This window comes from Lampris incognitus, chromosome 15 (genome assembly GCF_029633865.1).
Source record: "Lampris incognitus isolate fLamInc1 chromosome 15, fLamInc1.hap2, whole genome shotgun sequence".
Lineage (NCBI taxonomy): Eukaryota > Metazoa > Chordata > Actinopteri > Lampriformes > Lampridae > Lampris > Lampris incognitus.
In genome coordinates, this window is record NC_079225.1 from 43,510,280 (window position 1) to 43,525,139 (window position 14,860).

At 46.7% G+C, this 14,860-nt stretch overlaps 1 protein-coding gene across 1 annotated transcript in view; it reads left to right on the top strand.

The window, feature by feature from the left end:
- LOC130124882 (kinesin-like protein KIF26A) overlaps nt 1-14,860 on the top strand; it is a 96,487-nt gene that overhangs the window by 19,021 nt on the left and 62,606 nt on the right. The window contains exons 9-10 of the mRNA XM_056294230.1: nt 3,923-4,013; nt 4,492-4,628. Of these exons, the coding sequence (XP_056150205.1) occupies nt 3,923-4,013; nt 4,492-4,628 (228 nt within the window). The remainder of the gene's footprint in view (nt 1-3,922; nt 4,014-4,491; nt 4,629-14,860) is intronic.

Here is a 14,860-nt window from a genome sequence, read left to right on the forward strand (position 1 = left end):
AACCCACGACCTTCTTGCTGGAAGACGGCAGGGCAAACTATGAGAGATGTCATGATGTCATTTTCTCCAGCTGCGCCCGCCGTCAAGCTGGCCTATCCATTCAGCAGCTGTGAAAACCGTCTTTCAGGGATATTTTGATGTTATGGTCTTTATTTTTATTGTCTGTAATGCCAGATACCAAGATTATTGCAGCTGTAGTGCTGTGTAATATGTCTTCACATCTGCAGGCATGATTCCATAATGCATTCAGCTGTCTATTCTACACTTCCCAGGGCTTTTTCTTTTGATTGCATGACCACGAAATAAATAGTGGACCAAAGACTATCCAAAATAGAGAATAAAAGCATGTTTAAGTTTATAGATTTCGGGGGGGGGGGTTTATATATATAGTGGTGTGAAAAAGTGTTTGCCCCCTACCTGATTTCTTGTTTTTTTGCCTGTTTGTCACAGTTTAGTGTTTCAGATCATCAAACTAATTTAAATATTAGTCAAAGATAACACAAGTTAACACAAAATGCAGTTTTTTATTGTTGGGGGAAAAGAGAAATCCAAACGTACATGGCCCTGTGTGAAAAAGTGGTTGCCCCCCTCCCCTGTTAAAACATAAATTAAGTATGGTTTATCACATCTTTTGAAAGCTGAGTTCAATTTCTCTAGCCACACCCAGGCCTGATTACTGCCACACCTCTTCTCAATCAAGAAATCACTTAAATAGGACCTGCCTGACGAAGTGAAGTTGACCAAAAGATCCTCAAAAGCTAGATATCATGCTGCGATCCAGAGAAATCCAGGAACAAATGAGAAACAAAGTAATTGAGCTCTGTCAGTCTGGAAAAGGTTATAAAGCCATTTCTAAAGCTTTGGGACTCCAGCGAACCACAGTGAGAGCCATTATCCACAAATGGCGAAAACATGGAACAGTGGTGAACCTTCCCAGGAGTGGCCGGCCGGCCAAAATTACCCCAAGAGCGCAGCGACGACTCATCCAAGAGGCCACAAAAGACCCCACAACAACATCCAAAGAACTGCAGGCCTCACTTGCCTTAGTTAAGGTCAGTGTTCATGACTCCACCATAAGAAAGAGACTGGGCCAAAATGGCCTGCATGGCAGAGTCCCGAGACGAAAACCACTGCTGAGCAAAAAGAACATAAAGGCTCGTCTCAGTTTTGCCAGAAAACATCTTGATGATCCCCAAGACTTTTGGGGAAATACTCTGTGGACTGACGGGACAAAAGTTGAACTTTTTGGAAGGTGTGTGTCCCATTACATCTGGCGTAAAAGTAACACAGCATTTCAGAAAAGGAACATCATACCAACAGTAAAATACGGTGGTCTGGGGCTGTTTTGCTGCCTCAGGACCTGGAAGACTTGCTGTGGTAAATGGAACCATGAATTCTGCTGTCTACCAAAAAATCCTGAAGGAGAATGTCCCGGCCATCTGCTCGTGACCTCAAGCTGAAGCGCACTTGGGTTCTGCAGCAGGACAATGATCCAAAACATCAGCAAGTCCACCTCTGAATGGCTTAAGAAGAACAAAATGAAGACTTTGGAGTGGCCTAGTCGAAGTCCTGACCTGAATCCGATTGAGATGCTGTGGCGTGACCTTAAAAAGGCGGTTCATGCTCGGAAACCCTCCAATGTGGCTGAATTACAACAATTCTGCAAAGACGAGTGGGCCAAAGTTCCTCCACAGCGCTGTAAAAGACTCATTGCCAGTTATCGCAAACGCTTGATTGCAGTTGTTGCTGCTAAGCGTGGCCCAATCGGTTATCAGGTTTAGGGGGCAAATCATTTTTTCACACAGGGCCATGTAGCTTTGGATTTCCCCCCCCCCCTTAATAATAAAAACCTTCATTTAAAACCTGCATTTTGTGTTTGCTTGTGTTATCTTTGTCTAATATTTAGATTTCTTTGATGATCTGAAACATTTAAGTGTGACAAACATGCAAAAAAATAAGAAGTCAGGAAGGGGGCAAACACTTTTTCACACCACTGTATATATGTGTGTGTGTGTGGGGGGGGGTTGAGAATATTCTGGTAGACAAACTGATGTAAAAACTCGCGCCCTGTTCAAAATGTTTGCGAGGTGGTTGGCGCCTCACAGCTACTCGTGTTAAGTGGAATCCTGTACAGATTTAACGTCAACCAACTGCTGCTTTCCAAACAAAGTGTCACCAGAAACCCAGTCTGCCGGAGACACGAGGTTTAGCAGTTAGCACCCATCAAACCGTGACAGCTGTACATTGCCGCTGTGCAGAATGGGCTGGCAGTAATCATGCTAATGACCACAGCTAATTGCTTAATGGCCTCCTCCTCCAGCAGAGAGACCGGAGGGAGAGGAGCATCCTGCTCCCGTACCTAATGATGCATCAAACTAGTGAAACAGCAACCATGTTGCCTGCCCACTTCCTGCTGCTGACAGCTGACATGTGAGCATTTCTTCTGGGAACCACTGTCGGCTGCCAGCCCCGAGTGTGCGTGAGAGCAGTAAACTCAGAGCCACAGTCCTGAATCTGCTGGTGTTACTGGACCAGTGTGTGTCCTATGCAGGTGGTGGTGAGGTAAATGTGCTGGTGTTACTGGACCAGTGTGTGTCCTATGCAGGTGGTGGTGAGGTGAATGTGCTGGTGTTACTGGACCAGTGTGTGTCCTATGTAGGTGGTGGTGAGGTGAATGTGCTGGTGTTACTGGACCAGTGTGTGTCCTATGTAGGTGGTGGTGAGGTGAATGTGCTGGTGTTACTGGACCAGTGTGTGTCCTATGCAGGTGGTGGTGAGGTGAATGTGCTGGTGTTACTGGACCAGTGTGTGTCCTATGCAGGTGGTGGTGAGGTGAATGTGCTGGTGTTACTGGACCAGTGTGTGTCCTATGTAGGTGGTGATGAGGTGAATGTGCTGGTGCTGCTGGACCAGTGTGTGTCCTATGTAGGTTGGTGGTGAAGTAAATGTGCTGGTGGTTACTGGACCAGTGTGTGTCCTATGCAGGTGGTGGTGAGGTAAATGTGCTGGTGTTAGTGGACCAGTGTGTGTCCCATGTAGGTGGTGGTGAGGTGGGTGGTGTCTGCGCTCCATTCAGAACGAATGAGAGTCAGCAGGGCTGTGGTGTCAGAAACAACAATAAAACCTGGTAGAACCCGAGTTGTACTTATTGATGTAGTACTACGTGTTGGTAAAGGTCTACCAGCTTGTTCTGTCATATCTGCTGGTTAGACACAACACCTTCACTTCTTCTAACTCAACACCACCTGCCTCCCTCTTCCTCATCTGCCTGCTGTGATGAAGATGAAAACACCATGCACCCCGTCATTTCCCCTGGTGAAGTCCTGCCAGACAACCACATCACATACTGCTGCAGTCTGCAGGATTTTACATCTCTCTCTCTCTCTCTCTCGGAGTAGCAGCGTGTTGCTTCGGTGTGAGTTAGTTTCTAAAACTTGAGCATTTTTCTACCCGTCACCTTTTCTATATTGTTTTGCTCCCTCTATGACAAGGTTACCAGCCATCGTAAATGCAAATCCGCAAGACCACTTTCGCACACTACGAAATGAAGAGCAGTTTGTCCGCAAATCAACCCCCTGATTCAATGCTCACTCAAGCCTGTTCTGTTTTTAGAGTCGCAGTGGAGCCCTATTGACGCTAGATGTGAACTGTACGTAACTGTTCTGACTTCCAAACAAATTCGACGTAAGAACAGAATCAGAAACAGAACTTGGGAAAGTGGTGTGGTCATTAAGGACATATTTACTCCCGTTTTGCTGCTGGTTAATGCTGCCGAGAGAATCACCATTTCTAATGCTCCCCCGTTCATAAGAAATGCAGCTTTGGAGAGGGAGCTTGCAAGATGCGGACAGCTAGTTTCCCCGATAAAAATCATCTCTTCAGGTTGCCAGTCTCCTCGCTTGAAACACGTGGTGTCCCATAGGAGACAAGGTTTTATGATGTTGAAAAATAATGCAGAGGATTTGGATCTAAAGCTTAAATTCAGGGTCGATGAGTTTGACGACATTGTTTTTGTTACGTCTGGCATGATGAAATGTTTTGGGTGTGGGGCGGAGGGGCATTTAATAAGGTCTTGTCCCGAAAGGAGTGAGGGTAGGTCTGATCCTCAAAGGCCGCCATCATCCCCCGATGCCGCCACAAGCGGCGCATCTCCGGCTGGAGATGGCGCTGCCGAGTCGGCACAGGGCAGACAGGAGGCAGGGGGAGCGAGGGGCAAGAAAGATAGACCAGGTTGTGAAACAGAAAGAGACCAACGCTGGGGAACATGAGGAAAATGGACAGACTGAGCCGGTAGGAGAGGGAGGTGTGCAGGTTGAGCAGGTCAGAAAAGGTGATCACAATGAGAAAGTAACAGAATTTGAGCAGGTAGAAGTTGATGGCCAGGATGAGCAGGTAGGGGAAGATGAACAGAATAAAAAAGAAAAGGAAAACTGAGAAAAGGACTTATTAAAATTCAAATTCTCTCTCTCTCTCTCTCTCTCTCTCTCTCAGGGTCAAAGTTCAGACACAGGGAGCGTCCACGTGACCATGGCTGCTTCCCCCCTGGACATCCAGTCAAAGCCGGCAGCCCACAACATTGCCACGCAGACTTCCCCTCCTCCCTCTGCCACCGCTGCCTTTTTCAGCAGGTCAGTTACTGTGGTGACTGCTGTCACATAGGTCAAAGGTCACACCAGATAAACCGAGGACAAGGAACTAGATGTTCAACTGCTTCCAAAGTTAGCTTTCCCTCTCTCCATCTCTCTTCACCCAACCGCTGCCAGTGTACTTTCTAGCAATATATGTAACTTCCACTGGAAAGAGTAGAGCTGTTTAGTATCCCCTAGTAGAAGACTGCCGTTGTACTGGTCAGCTCCCAGTTTTGGCTCAACCGTTCCTGGACACTGGTTAGAAGGAATGGGGAGTCTGTATCTATTTCCCATAATGCCTTTCTCTGTCGTTCACATCCTGAAACTCAGCCATTACATCCAGTGGCGTTTTTATACGTAAACCAGAGGAGTGCCCTCAGTAGAGAGCAGGTCTCCACCAGGTGTACGCATCTCCCTTCTCTGCTTTTCCAACTTGGTGACAAACCCTTTTTCACCTACCAGCAGAAGGGAAATACACACACACACACACACACACACACACACACACACACAGTAAACCAGTGTTTTTCCAGCCATTGTAAGACTTCTGCACAGCACCCAAGTTGATTGAACGGGAAATATGGAAAATTAAAAGTTGTTAATATGCAGCGCTTAAGCTAAAAAAATCTACCGAATAAAATGTTTTGCATGTCAGTCTGTGGATGTGCAGCCTTCTAGGTGGACCCTCACCGAAAGCGAGCATGTCTGATATGAAATGACAAGAGACCGGGTTATCATAATTTCAAAGCCCTCATTAAAAGACTTCACATGTGTTTAACCGTCGTGGTTTTCATGATATAAGATGAATGAAGGTGAATGGCTGCTCTGCTGACTGACTTTCCTTCATAAAACAACAGTAAGACAACAGCTCAGCCATGGGAAACGTTTTATTGTAGCTACTGAGCTGATTTCCAGCTGTGACTGTGATTAATTCTACTCTTGAAATTTTATTTTTATATCAGAGTTTTAACTTTGGACACTATGGCACTTCCACATGGTGGCGAGGTGAATGAAGTGAATTGTTGTTGGTTCATCAGTTTTCCTCCAGTTCTTCTGTGCTGAAATCAGCAGTGAATGATTTGCTGCATTGCGAAATACGATCGTCTTCTCGTTTACTTTCAAGAGTCATACTCGAATACATAATGTTTAGGTTTTGACACTGTCGCTGCCTGATCTGACTCAACCGTAGTTCTGAGTCACAAATGCGCACTGTTGACTCAGACCAGGCGGCGACGGAAAGCAGTGTTGGTTGAGTGACCTACAGATTGAATGAAGAGAGGGAGCGGCGATAGCGCTAAACATTTTTGAAGGTTTTTAATCACCGCAATCAAGACAGGTTCTTCATCATACAATCATAACGGTACACAAAAAAGTTAGGCCGATAGGTCCAGTAGTTTGCGATATTAGCCGGTGACACACACACACACATCATCGCCGGTCACTCGAAGCGAGTATAACAGTCCTCTCCATTGGGTTGTCTACTTGTGGGTCTTCAGATGGTTGTAGGGGCCGATCCGCGATCCACATACATGCAGTGTATGTGTCGACACATGGTGCAGTGTGGACAGGGGAAAGTGGTCTTGGTTGGTGGTGGTGGTTGAGCCTTTTTCTCTTTCTCCTTGCGGTGCTGTTGCTTTTTCTCTGCAGCACAGTGGAGTTCCATTTCATGATGTGCAGCTCCTTCCTGCATGGATTTCTTCCAAGAACGCCTATCCAGCGCAATGTGTTCCGAGTTGCTCAATGTGATGTTGAATTTCTTCAGACTGATCTTGATATTGTCCTTGAAAAGGTTCTTTTGTCCACCAGGAGCTCGCTGACCTTCCTTCAGCTGGGAGAACAGGATCTGTTTGGGGAGACGTGTGTTGGACATGCGGATGACATGGCCAGTCCATCAGAGCTGGTGCTGCATTATTGTGGTGGTAATGCTAGTCATGTTGGCTTCTTCCAGAACGCTGATGTTGGTGCATCTTTCATAAGGATCTTTGGTGTTATTGTTTCAGGGCTCTTAGGTGCCTGCTGTAGGTGGTCCATGACTCTGCTCCATACAGCAGGGTGGGGAGAACAGCAGCTCTGTAGATCAGGAGTTTTGTTTTGGCCTTTAGGTCTCAGTCTTCAAAAACTTTTTTCCTGAGTCTGGCGTAAATGCCATTGGCACAACTCAGGCGATGGTTGACCCCAAAGTTGATATCAGATTTTGAGGAGAGAAGGCTGCAGAGGTAGGTAGGTAGGTAATCATCCGCCTTGGCTCTGGAGTGAGCCACTCTTTTAGCCTTGCAGGTTACATAATTTTGCCACGCATGAAAGGCTTTCTCGTTCTTGGAGATGAGCTGCTCTATCTCTGTCATTCTCATCAAACCAGTCCTGGTGTTTTCTGGACTTGTACCCAAGGGTGGTTTTGCAGATGTCGAGGATGGTGGAGTTGAGAAGGCTCCAGTGCTTCTCAGTGTCTTCAGGATATTCCTGTTGGAGGCTTTTGCCAATACAGGCATGAAGTTGCTGCTGGGTGGCAATTTCATTCAGACTTTGAAGATTCAGCCTTGGCCGGATCTGCTTCTTTTGAACCCTCCGCTTCCTCTTGAGTTTGATGGACATCGTGGCGCGGATGAAGCGATGATGATCTGTCTAGCAGTCATCTGTATCGATCATGGCCCTCGTGATGTTCAAGTCACAACAGTCCCTGGTTCATACAATGATATAATCAAGGAGATGCCACTGTTTGGAGCGGGGGTGTCTTCAAGATGCCTTAAATTTGTTTTTCTGGCGAAGCAGAGATAGAGATAGATACAGAGATAGAACAGTGATGGTGAGGTCATGCTGAGCACATTTGTTAACTCAGAACTCCATTGGAATTGGTGTTCCTGATGCCTTCCTTTCCTATAGTGCCCTTACGGAGGTGTTGATCCTGGCTGATCCTGGCTGACCCTAGGAGAATAATCCCATCCTCCTTGGGGCTTGGGGATTCTTGAAAGTGTCTCATCTAGGGTTGGGTATCGAAAACGGTGCCCATATGGCACCGACCGAAATATCTCGGTCCTACAGAGTATCAAACTCTTTGGAAAAAAACGGTGCCAAATTTCGATACTTTACAGTAGACGACGTGAACGCTATCGCAGCCAGCCAATCACTACCAGCGTTGTACACATGTGACTGACTGACAAATCAGCATGAAGCTATTTGGTATGCGTGTGTGTCTCGTGACTGCGTTGGAGTTGAAAACTGGCAGGTAAGATTCAGTGAGCTACTATGCGTTCCAAAGCGTGGCTACACTTTGTAAAAATAGACAGCAAACCTGACAGTAAAATACAACCACTGCAAAGCCATCATCAAATGCAAGTCTGGGAATACGTCGAATATGATGAAACATCTGAACACGCATTGGATAAATTTACGAGTGGACAACTGCTTTGTGTTTGGCAACGTTAATGTCCGTGCTGCTGCCAACGTTAACATTAGCTCTGGGACGTCTGCTGTTGGGTCTACTCTGGTGCCACCGCTAGCAATGATGAAACAGGTAAGGACGGTTATGATGATGTATATAAATAGGTTCACATACGTTAAAGATGTCAGTCTGCACGTTGACCTCATTGTCATTGTTGACCTCACTTTCAGTCTCAAAGTGCTAGAGTACAGAACCAAAATAACACAATGTGTCAATGAATTATGGTGCTCGCTGTATAGAAAAGTAGTTTGCTGTTAATCCTATAAGGTTTTCATAATATATAGTACCGGAAAAGTATTGTTTAGGTATCGTATTGAATTGGAGGTATTGGTTTTGGTTTTGGTATCGGTCTCGAAAATGGTCAAACGATACCCAATCCTAGTCTCGTCTAAGCAGGCTTGGAAGGTCCCTTTTTTCACTTCCTCTTCAGAGTCTAAGGTAGGGGCGTAGATACTCACAACTATTGCCATCTGGTTTTTGGCAAGCATCAGGTCATGAGATGCTCACTGATCCCCACAGGAAGTTTAGACAAGTGGTTGATGATCTGGTTCCCGATTGCAAATCCAATGCCATGGACCCTGGGCTCATCAGCAGCTTTTCCTCTCCAGAAGAAAGTGCAGCCACCCTTCTCATCCTTCAGTTGTCCTTCATCTGCCCGTTGCGTTTCAGAAAGGGCAGTAATGTCTATCCGGCATCTCTTCAGTTCTCTAGCGATGGCGGTTCTCCTCTCCGGTCTGTCACTGGTTGCACTATCCATCAGTGTACGCACATCCTAGGCTCCAAAGTTCATGTTTCTGTGTTTCTGATCGCATGTGGTGATCCCTCTGGACGCAGTAATCCATTCAGGAAGTTTGAAGTAGGCTATTTTTAGGACACCTTTTCTTGCCCCTTCCCCAGGTGTGGTGAGCAGAGTGGACCCTAAAGAGGGTTTCTCAGTCGTGGGTGCAGCTACCGAAGGGCTCTTTCTACCTTGTTCCAAGAGTCCAGTGACTGAATCTAGCACCCACCGCCTGATGTGCCGGCTCATGAGTAGGGGCTTCCAGATCTCACAGTCATGCCCCCGCCACCACTTGCCAGTCGCCATAGGACTTAATCCGGGACGTGTACGGAGGACACCTCTGTGTGACTTTGTTTAATGTGGGGAGATCAGTGCACAGACAGCCACCACATGGTCCTTGACAGATCTGGGTCAGGATCCAGTGGCATGGAGTCCAAGACGGCTGGGGGGACATTTCTGCTGCAGCCTTCATCCACCTTCCCAGCCGTTGTGATGCTTCCCTAAAGTCAGCAATCATCCTCCGCCTGTTCCACCGTTGAGGTCTTGATTGGATTCCTCTTTGTCAGGGACCTCTCCCCCTTTACCTTATCTTCATGGGTGACCCTGCCAAGGTCATACATCCCAACGGCATTGCTCTTGGGATCTCAGGACCATGCAAGCTTCTCCACCACAACAAGGTGATAGACAATTCAAGGCGACCCCCCCCTGACCACCACCACCACACACACACACACACACACACACAGTCAAAATTAAAGCCCTTGTCACGACTCAGCCATTTGCAGGTTGACGGAGGGGCCAAATGCCTCAGTGGATGCTGGGGCCCACAACAGCTTATGGTGAAAACCTGTCAAGCCTTGTTACCCGCCCCCTCCCTTCTCCTCCTCTTCTTTCTCCTCCTCCTCCTCTTCCCCACTGGGTATCTGATACAGTATGCATTAGCTGCAGCCGGCTGTTCATGCAACAGAGAGCAAAGAGGAGGAAGAGTATGGGTAGTGTTTGAACAGAGGCAGAGCCTGCCCTCCCTCCACAGCTTCATTCTCTATTAATTAATCTGCTGTGCTGATAAAGGCGCCGGCTCTGTCCACCATAATGAAAACATTCATCTTGCATGACTCTTCACATCGAGCGTGGCCACTTATGTGAATTCCCTTTCAGTTTAGATGACAACCAGAGACATGGGGCGTCCGGGTAGCATAGCGGCCTATTCTATTCCATTGCCTATCAACACGGGGATCCCGGTTCGAATCCCCGTGTTACCTCCGAATCCCCGTGTTACCTCCGGCTTGGTCAGGCGTCCCTACAGACAGAATTGCTCGTGTCTGCGGGTGGGAAGCTGGATGTGGGGTATGTGTCCTGGTCACTGCACCAGCGCCTCCTCTGGTCGGTCGGGGCGCCTGTTCGGGAGGGAGGGGGAACTGGGAATAGCGTGATCCTCCCACGTGCTACGTCCCCCTGGTGAAACTCCTCACTGTCAGGTGAAAAGAAGCGGCTGGCGACTCCACATGTATCGGAGGAGGCATGTGGTAGTCTGCAGCCCTACCCAGCTCGACGGAGGGGGTGGAGCTTCGACCGGGGCGGCTTGGAAGAGTGGGGTGATTGGCCAAGTACACTGGGGAGAAAAAGAGGGGAGAAAAGCCCCCCCCCCCCAAAAAAATGAAAGAGACGATGAAAACCTTCATCGCTCAGAGGAACGACCTTCCTCATGTGGGTCAACCCACGACGGTCACCCTGACACAGTCACAACAAGTAATGAAGTAGAAATAATTTACTGTGCTAAACTTCATCTTCCAACTATTTGTAGTGAATTCAAAAGTGGAAATTTGGTTTGTGTCATTGAGTCACGTTGAGACAAGATGAATGAAAGAGTGGACATTATTTACCAGCGGCGTTTGTTTCTATTAAAATCAGTTTATAGTTTGTCCATTTATTAAACATGTGAAAGGACTTAAGATTTAGGATTGTTTATTAATACTTCATCAGGTTCATAGCCTTATGAATTACTATGATACGACCTATGATATTCATGTTTTAGTAAATTGTACTCAGGGTGTGTATTCGTATTCATCCAGGAAAAGAGGTACAGCAGTATTACTTTAAACTAATACATTTTCATATTAGGGCACTAAATATGACATGTACCTTTACCTTTAATACTTGAAGTACATTTAAGTACAAACACACACTTTGATTACTGTACTTTCACTTTTACTGGTATTATATCTGGGTATTTGTACTTTTACTTAAGTAAAGGGTCTCGGTACTTCTTCCACTGCTGGCTCTGTGTGCTGGTTAAATGTTAGTAGCTGATGTCTGGGTGAGAAGATGTTACCATGGTTACCGTTTCGTTACTGTTGTGTTACTGTTGTGTTACCGTTGTGTTACAGTTGTGTTACCGTTGTGTTACCGTGGTTACCGTTTCGTTACTGTTGTGTTACCGTTATGTTACTGTTGTGTTACCGTTGTGTTACCGTTGTGTTACAGTTGTATTACCGTTGTGTTACTGTTGTGTTACCGTTGTGTTACAGTTGTGTTACCGTTGTGTTACCGTTGTGTTACCGTTGTGTTACCGTTGTGTTCACATGCAGCGCGTTTGCTTTTCATTTGTGTGTCTGAGAAAGACACTGTGCTGCCTTGAAAGTTAAGCTAGTTAAATAACCGCTCGGTTCGGCGCACGCTATGGGCGGACTATTTTGGCGCCCAAGGCGCAGGGGCTTGTGGGAATGCGTCCGTATCTTCCGCTAGCTTAGCCTTTCTTCAGTCGAGCGCAGACGGGCGAGACGGGCGGTGGTGAATACGTGTTGCGGCCGGATGTGTTTCGACACGCCGCTGCCTTGGAGACCGTTGGTGTGTAAGTAAGGCGTGTAAATAATTATCAAACACGTTTTCTTGAGGAACGTCATGTTAGAAACGTTTTTATCGTTGTGGTAAACATGCGCTGCGCTAGTTAGCATGCGCCGCGCTAGTTAGCATACGCTGTGCTAGTTAGCATGCGCCGCGCTAGTTAGCACGCGCTGTGCTAGTTAGCATGCGCCGCGCTAGTTAGCATACGCTGTGCTAGTTAGCATGCGCTGTGCTAGTTAGTGTAAACTACTAATAATACATGTTAGCCCCTAGCTAACGGGTCTGACCCTTTAGCCGTGCGGTTATTGATGTCGCCTTGTGGTGCAGTACACCCCGTATCGAATCCCGCACCGGGCAAGAATATAACCGGTTACATTAGCATGCGCTGTGCTAGTTAGCATATGCTGTGCTAGTTAGCATACGCTGTGCTTTGTAGTTGTGGTAGTTGAGCTGTGTTTCTATACAGTATATTGCTGCTTTATACTAATAACAATAATAATAAATTAATCTTATATAGCGCTTTTCTAACACTCAAAGTCGCTTTACAATAAACGGGGTGAAGCAAGACAGCAGATATATTGGTAGGAATCGTGCATTTATGTAGTTATGTGTATAATACTGTCAGTATGACTGTGTTGATGTTTGTATACCGACTTATTTTCTTATTTCTGCAATGTTTCAGTTTTACCAAAACAAAAGTAGAAAACCAAAAGAGGAAACAAGACTTCAGCAAAACACGAGAACAGTCGAGCCTTGTGTGCCACGCCCAATAAACACTGCTAGTCTCTGTACTGCCACGCGCTGCGAGGCATTACAGAGAGTAATCACAACCTGATGATTTGATTGTCTAATTTTGAGTCACTGTTTGGATATTGGTTCAGGAAACAGCCTGTGTTTGTGTTCATCTTTTCACATTTGTGTGTAAACCACACAGACGTCTGTCTCGTTCTGTGTCCATCTTTTCATATTAACTGCAGTGCATTTTTATGTATGAAATGTGCTTCAGAATTGAACTTGGGTTAATTTTTGTCCTTTTTTCTGATTTTTCTAAAAAAAAATATTCTTGGGGGGGGGTTGTGGGAGTGATGAAGATGAATGTGGTCTATCCCTAACTCTTCATCTTTCACATGTCATTGTTTGAATGAAGAAGGCCATTTTGTATTTTGAGTTTTCTGACTCAACGCGGGATCTAGATCTGCCATCGCCTCCTGACATCCACCACCGCCGCAGACCAGCCCCACCGCAGACCGGCCCTGCCGCAGACCAGCCCCACTGCAGACTGGCCCCGCCACACACCAGCCCCGCCGCAGACTGGCCCCACTGCAGGCCGGCCCTGCCACACACCGGTCCCGCCACAGACCGGCCCCGCTGCAGGCTGGCCCCACCACAGACCAGCCCTGCCGCAGACTGGCCCGGCCGCAAACCGGCCAGACCAGCCTCCTACCACAGACTAGCCCCCCACCGCAAACCGGCTCCCCGCTGCAGACCGGCCCACCTGATGTCATAGGAACAACCTCTGTTTTTACCAGGAAAGGAAGAAGACCTCTGTTTTATTGCAAAGCTGTGAGCCAGTTTTGCTTGCTGATGTTTTTTAATTGATTGTGTGATCTGGAATCTGAGCATGTCAGGAGACTCCGCTCAGTGAGAAGGAAAACCAGCAGCATTTAAACATCTGTCACTCGGGTCTGAGGAGAAGCAGCAGATCTGGAAGTCAATGAAGAGAGAAAACAAAACTGGCACATTTCAAATAAACTCGTTCACATAAGAACTCAGCGAGGATGCACAGTGACTAGACACAGAGTTAAATAATTAAGATACTTTTATCGTCACTCTACATACTTAATGAAACGTGTCTTCTGCATTTAACCCATCCTATTGTATAGGAGCGGTGGACAGCTGCAGCACCCGGGGACCAACTCCAGGTCTTCTTTCCACTGCCTTGCTCAGGGGCACAGACAGGAGTATTAACCTCTAACATGCATGTCTTTTTGGTGGTGGGAGAAAACCGGAGCACCCGGAGGAAACCCACCGCAGACACGGGGAGAACATGTAAACTCCACACAGAAAGCACCTGGGACGGCATGGGGTTCGAACCCAGGACCTTCTTGCTGTGAGGCAACAGTGCTAACCACTGGGCCACTGTGCCACCCAGAACAGACGGGATTTAACATAAGTCAGTGATGAAATGAATCATAGGGAAACGGTACAAAGTCCACTAAATGTGCGACAGTCTATCTTGTGTTAGTTGAGTTTAACCAGCCGTGTGTTAAAGCAGCCGTGTAATTGAAACGGCAGTCAGGACTAAAGCCTCTTGAGACCGATGCTGGCTAATCCATCCAGGTCTCTGTTTAGTCTCGGGGATTTGGGAAGTCGATACAAAGGCATGGCCTTAAGCCAGAGCTCCACTTTGAGGACACTTTATCCAACTGGTAAGGGGGCTGTTTGACATTCAGATCTGTTTGGAGGTTTTTGAAAGTCGAAACAGAAGCAAAGCTGGTCTGCATGAAGCATGAACACGAAGTATCCACAGCCACAGTTAGCGCCTTCCCGCTCATCAGTTTATGGAGGATTTACAGGTCGAAATACATCTGGCCTAAAGCCAGACTGTGCTTGGTTGTAAAGAGAATGTTATTAGACATATATGAGCCGGGTTACACGATTTCCTTCATTACTGAGACTCTGATAATTAAAACCAACCAGCAGACTGTTGGAGATGAGATGGAGCCCCGAAGAGCTCAGCAGATCAATCAATCAATCAATCAATCAAAGCACTTTACAGTTAATTCACACACACACACACACACACACACACACCGATGGCATGTCAACTATGCAAGGTAACAACCGCTCAAGTATTAAAGGTACAGTTCAGTTTTTCTTCTTTCCTCTGTTTAAGAGTCCCCTAGTTCAGCTTCTATCAGCCCATCTTTTTTTTCTAATCCTCATGATGTCATCAGACAACTATTTACATACAGCCAATGAGATCAAATCCTCAAAATATGAAACCCCACCCACCCTTGATTATACTTGTCAATCAAAGTTCAGCTCATGAATATTAATGAAGACTAGGCCACGCCCTCACCGTTATAGATAAAGGGATAAATAATATCATATTAGTCATTTCCAAATAAAACATTGTCCCTGGATGTTTTAGTACACCATGTTTAAGGT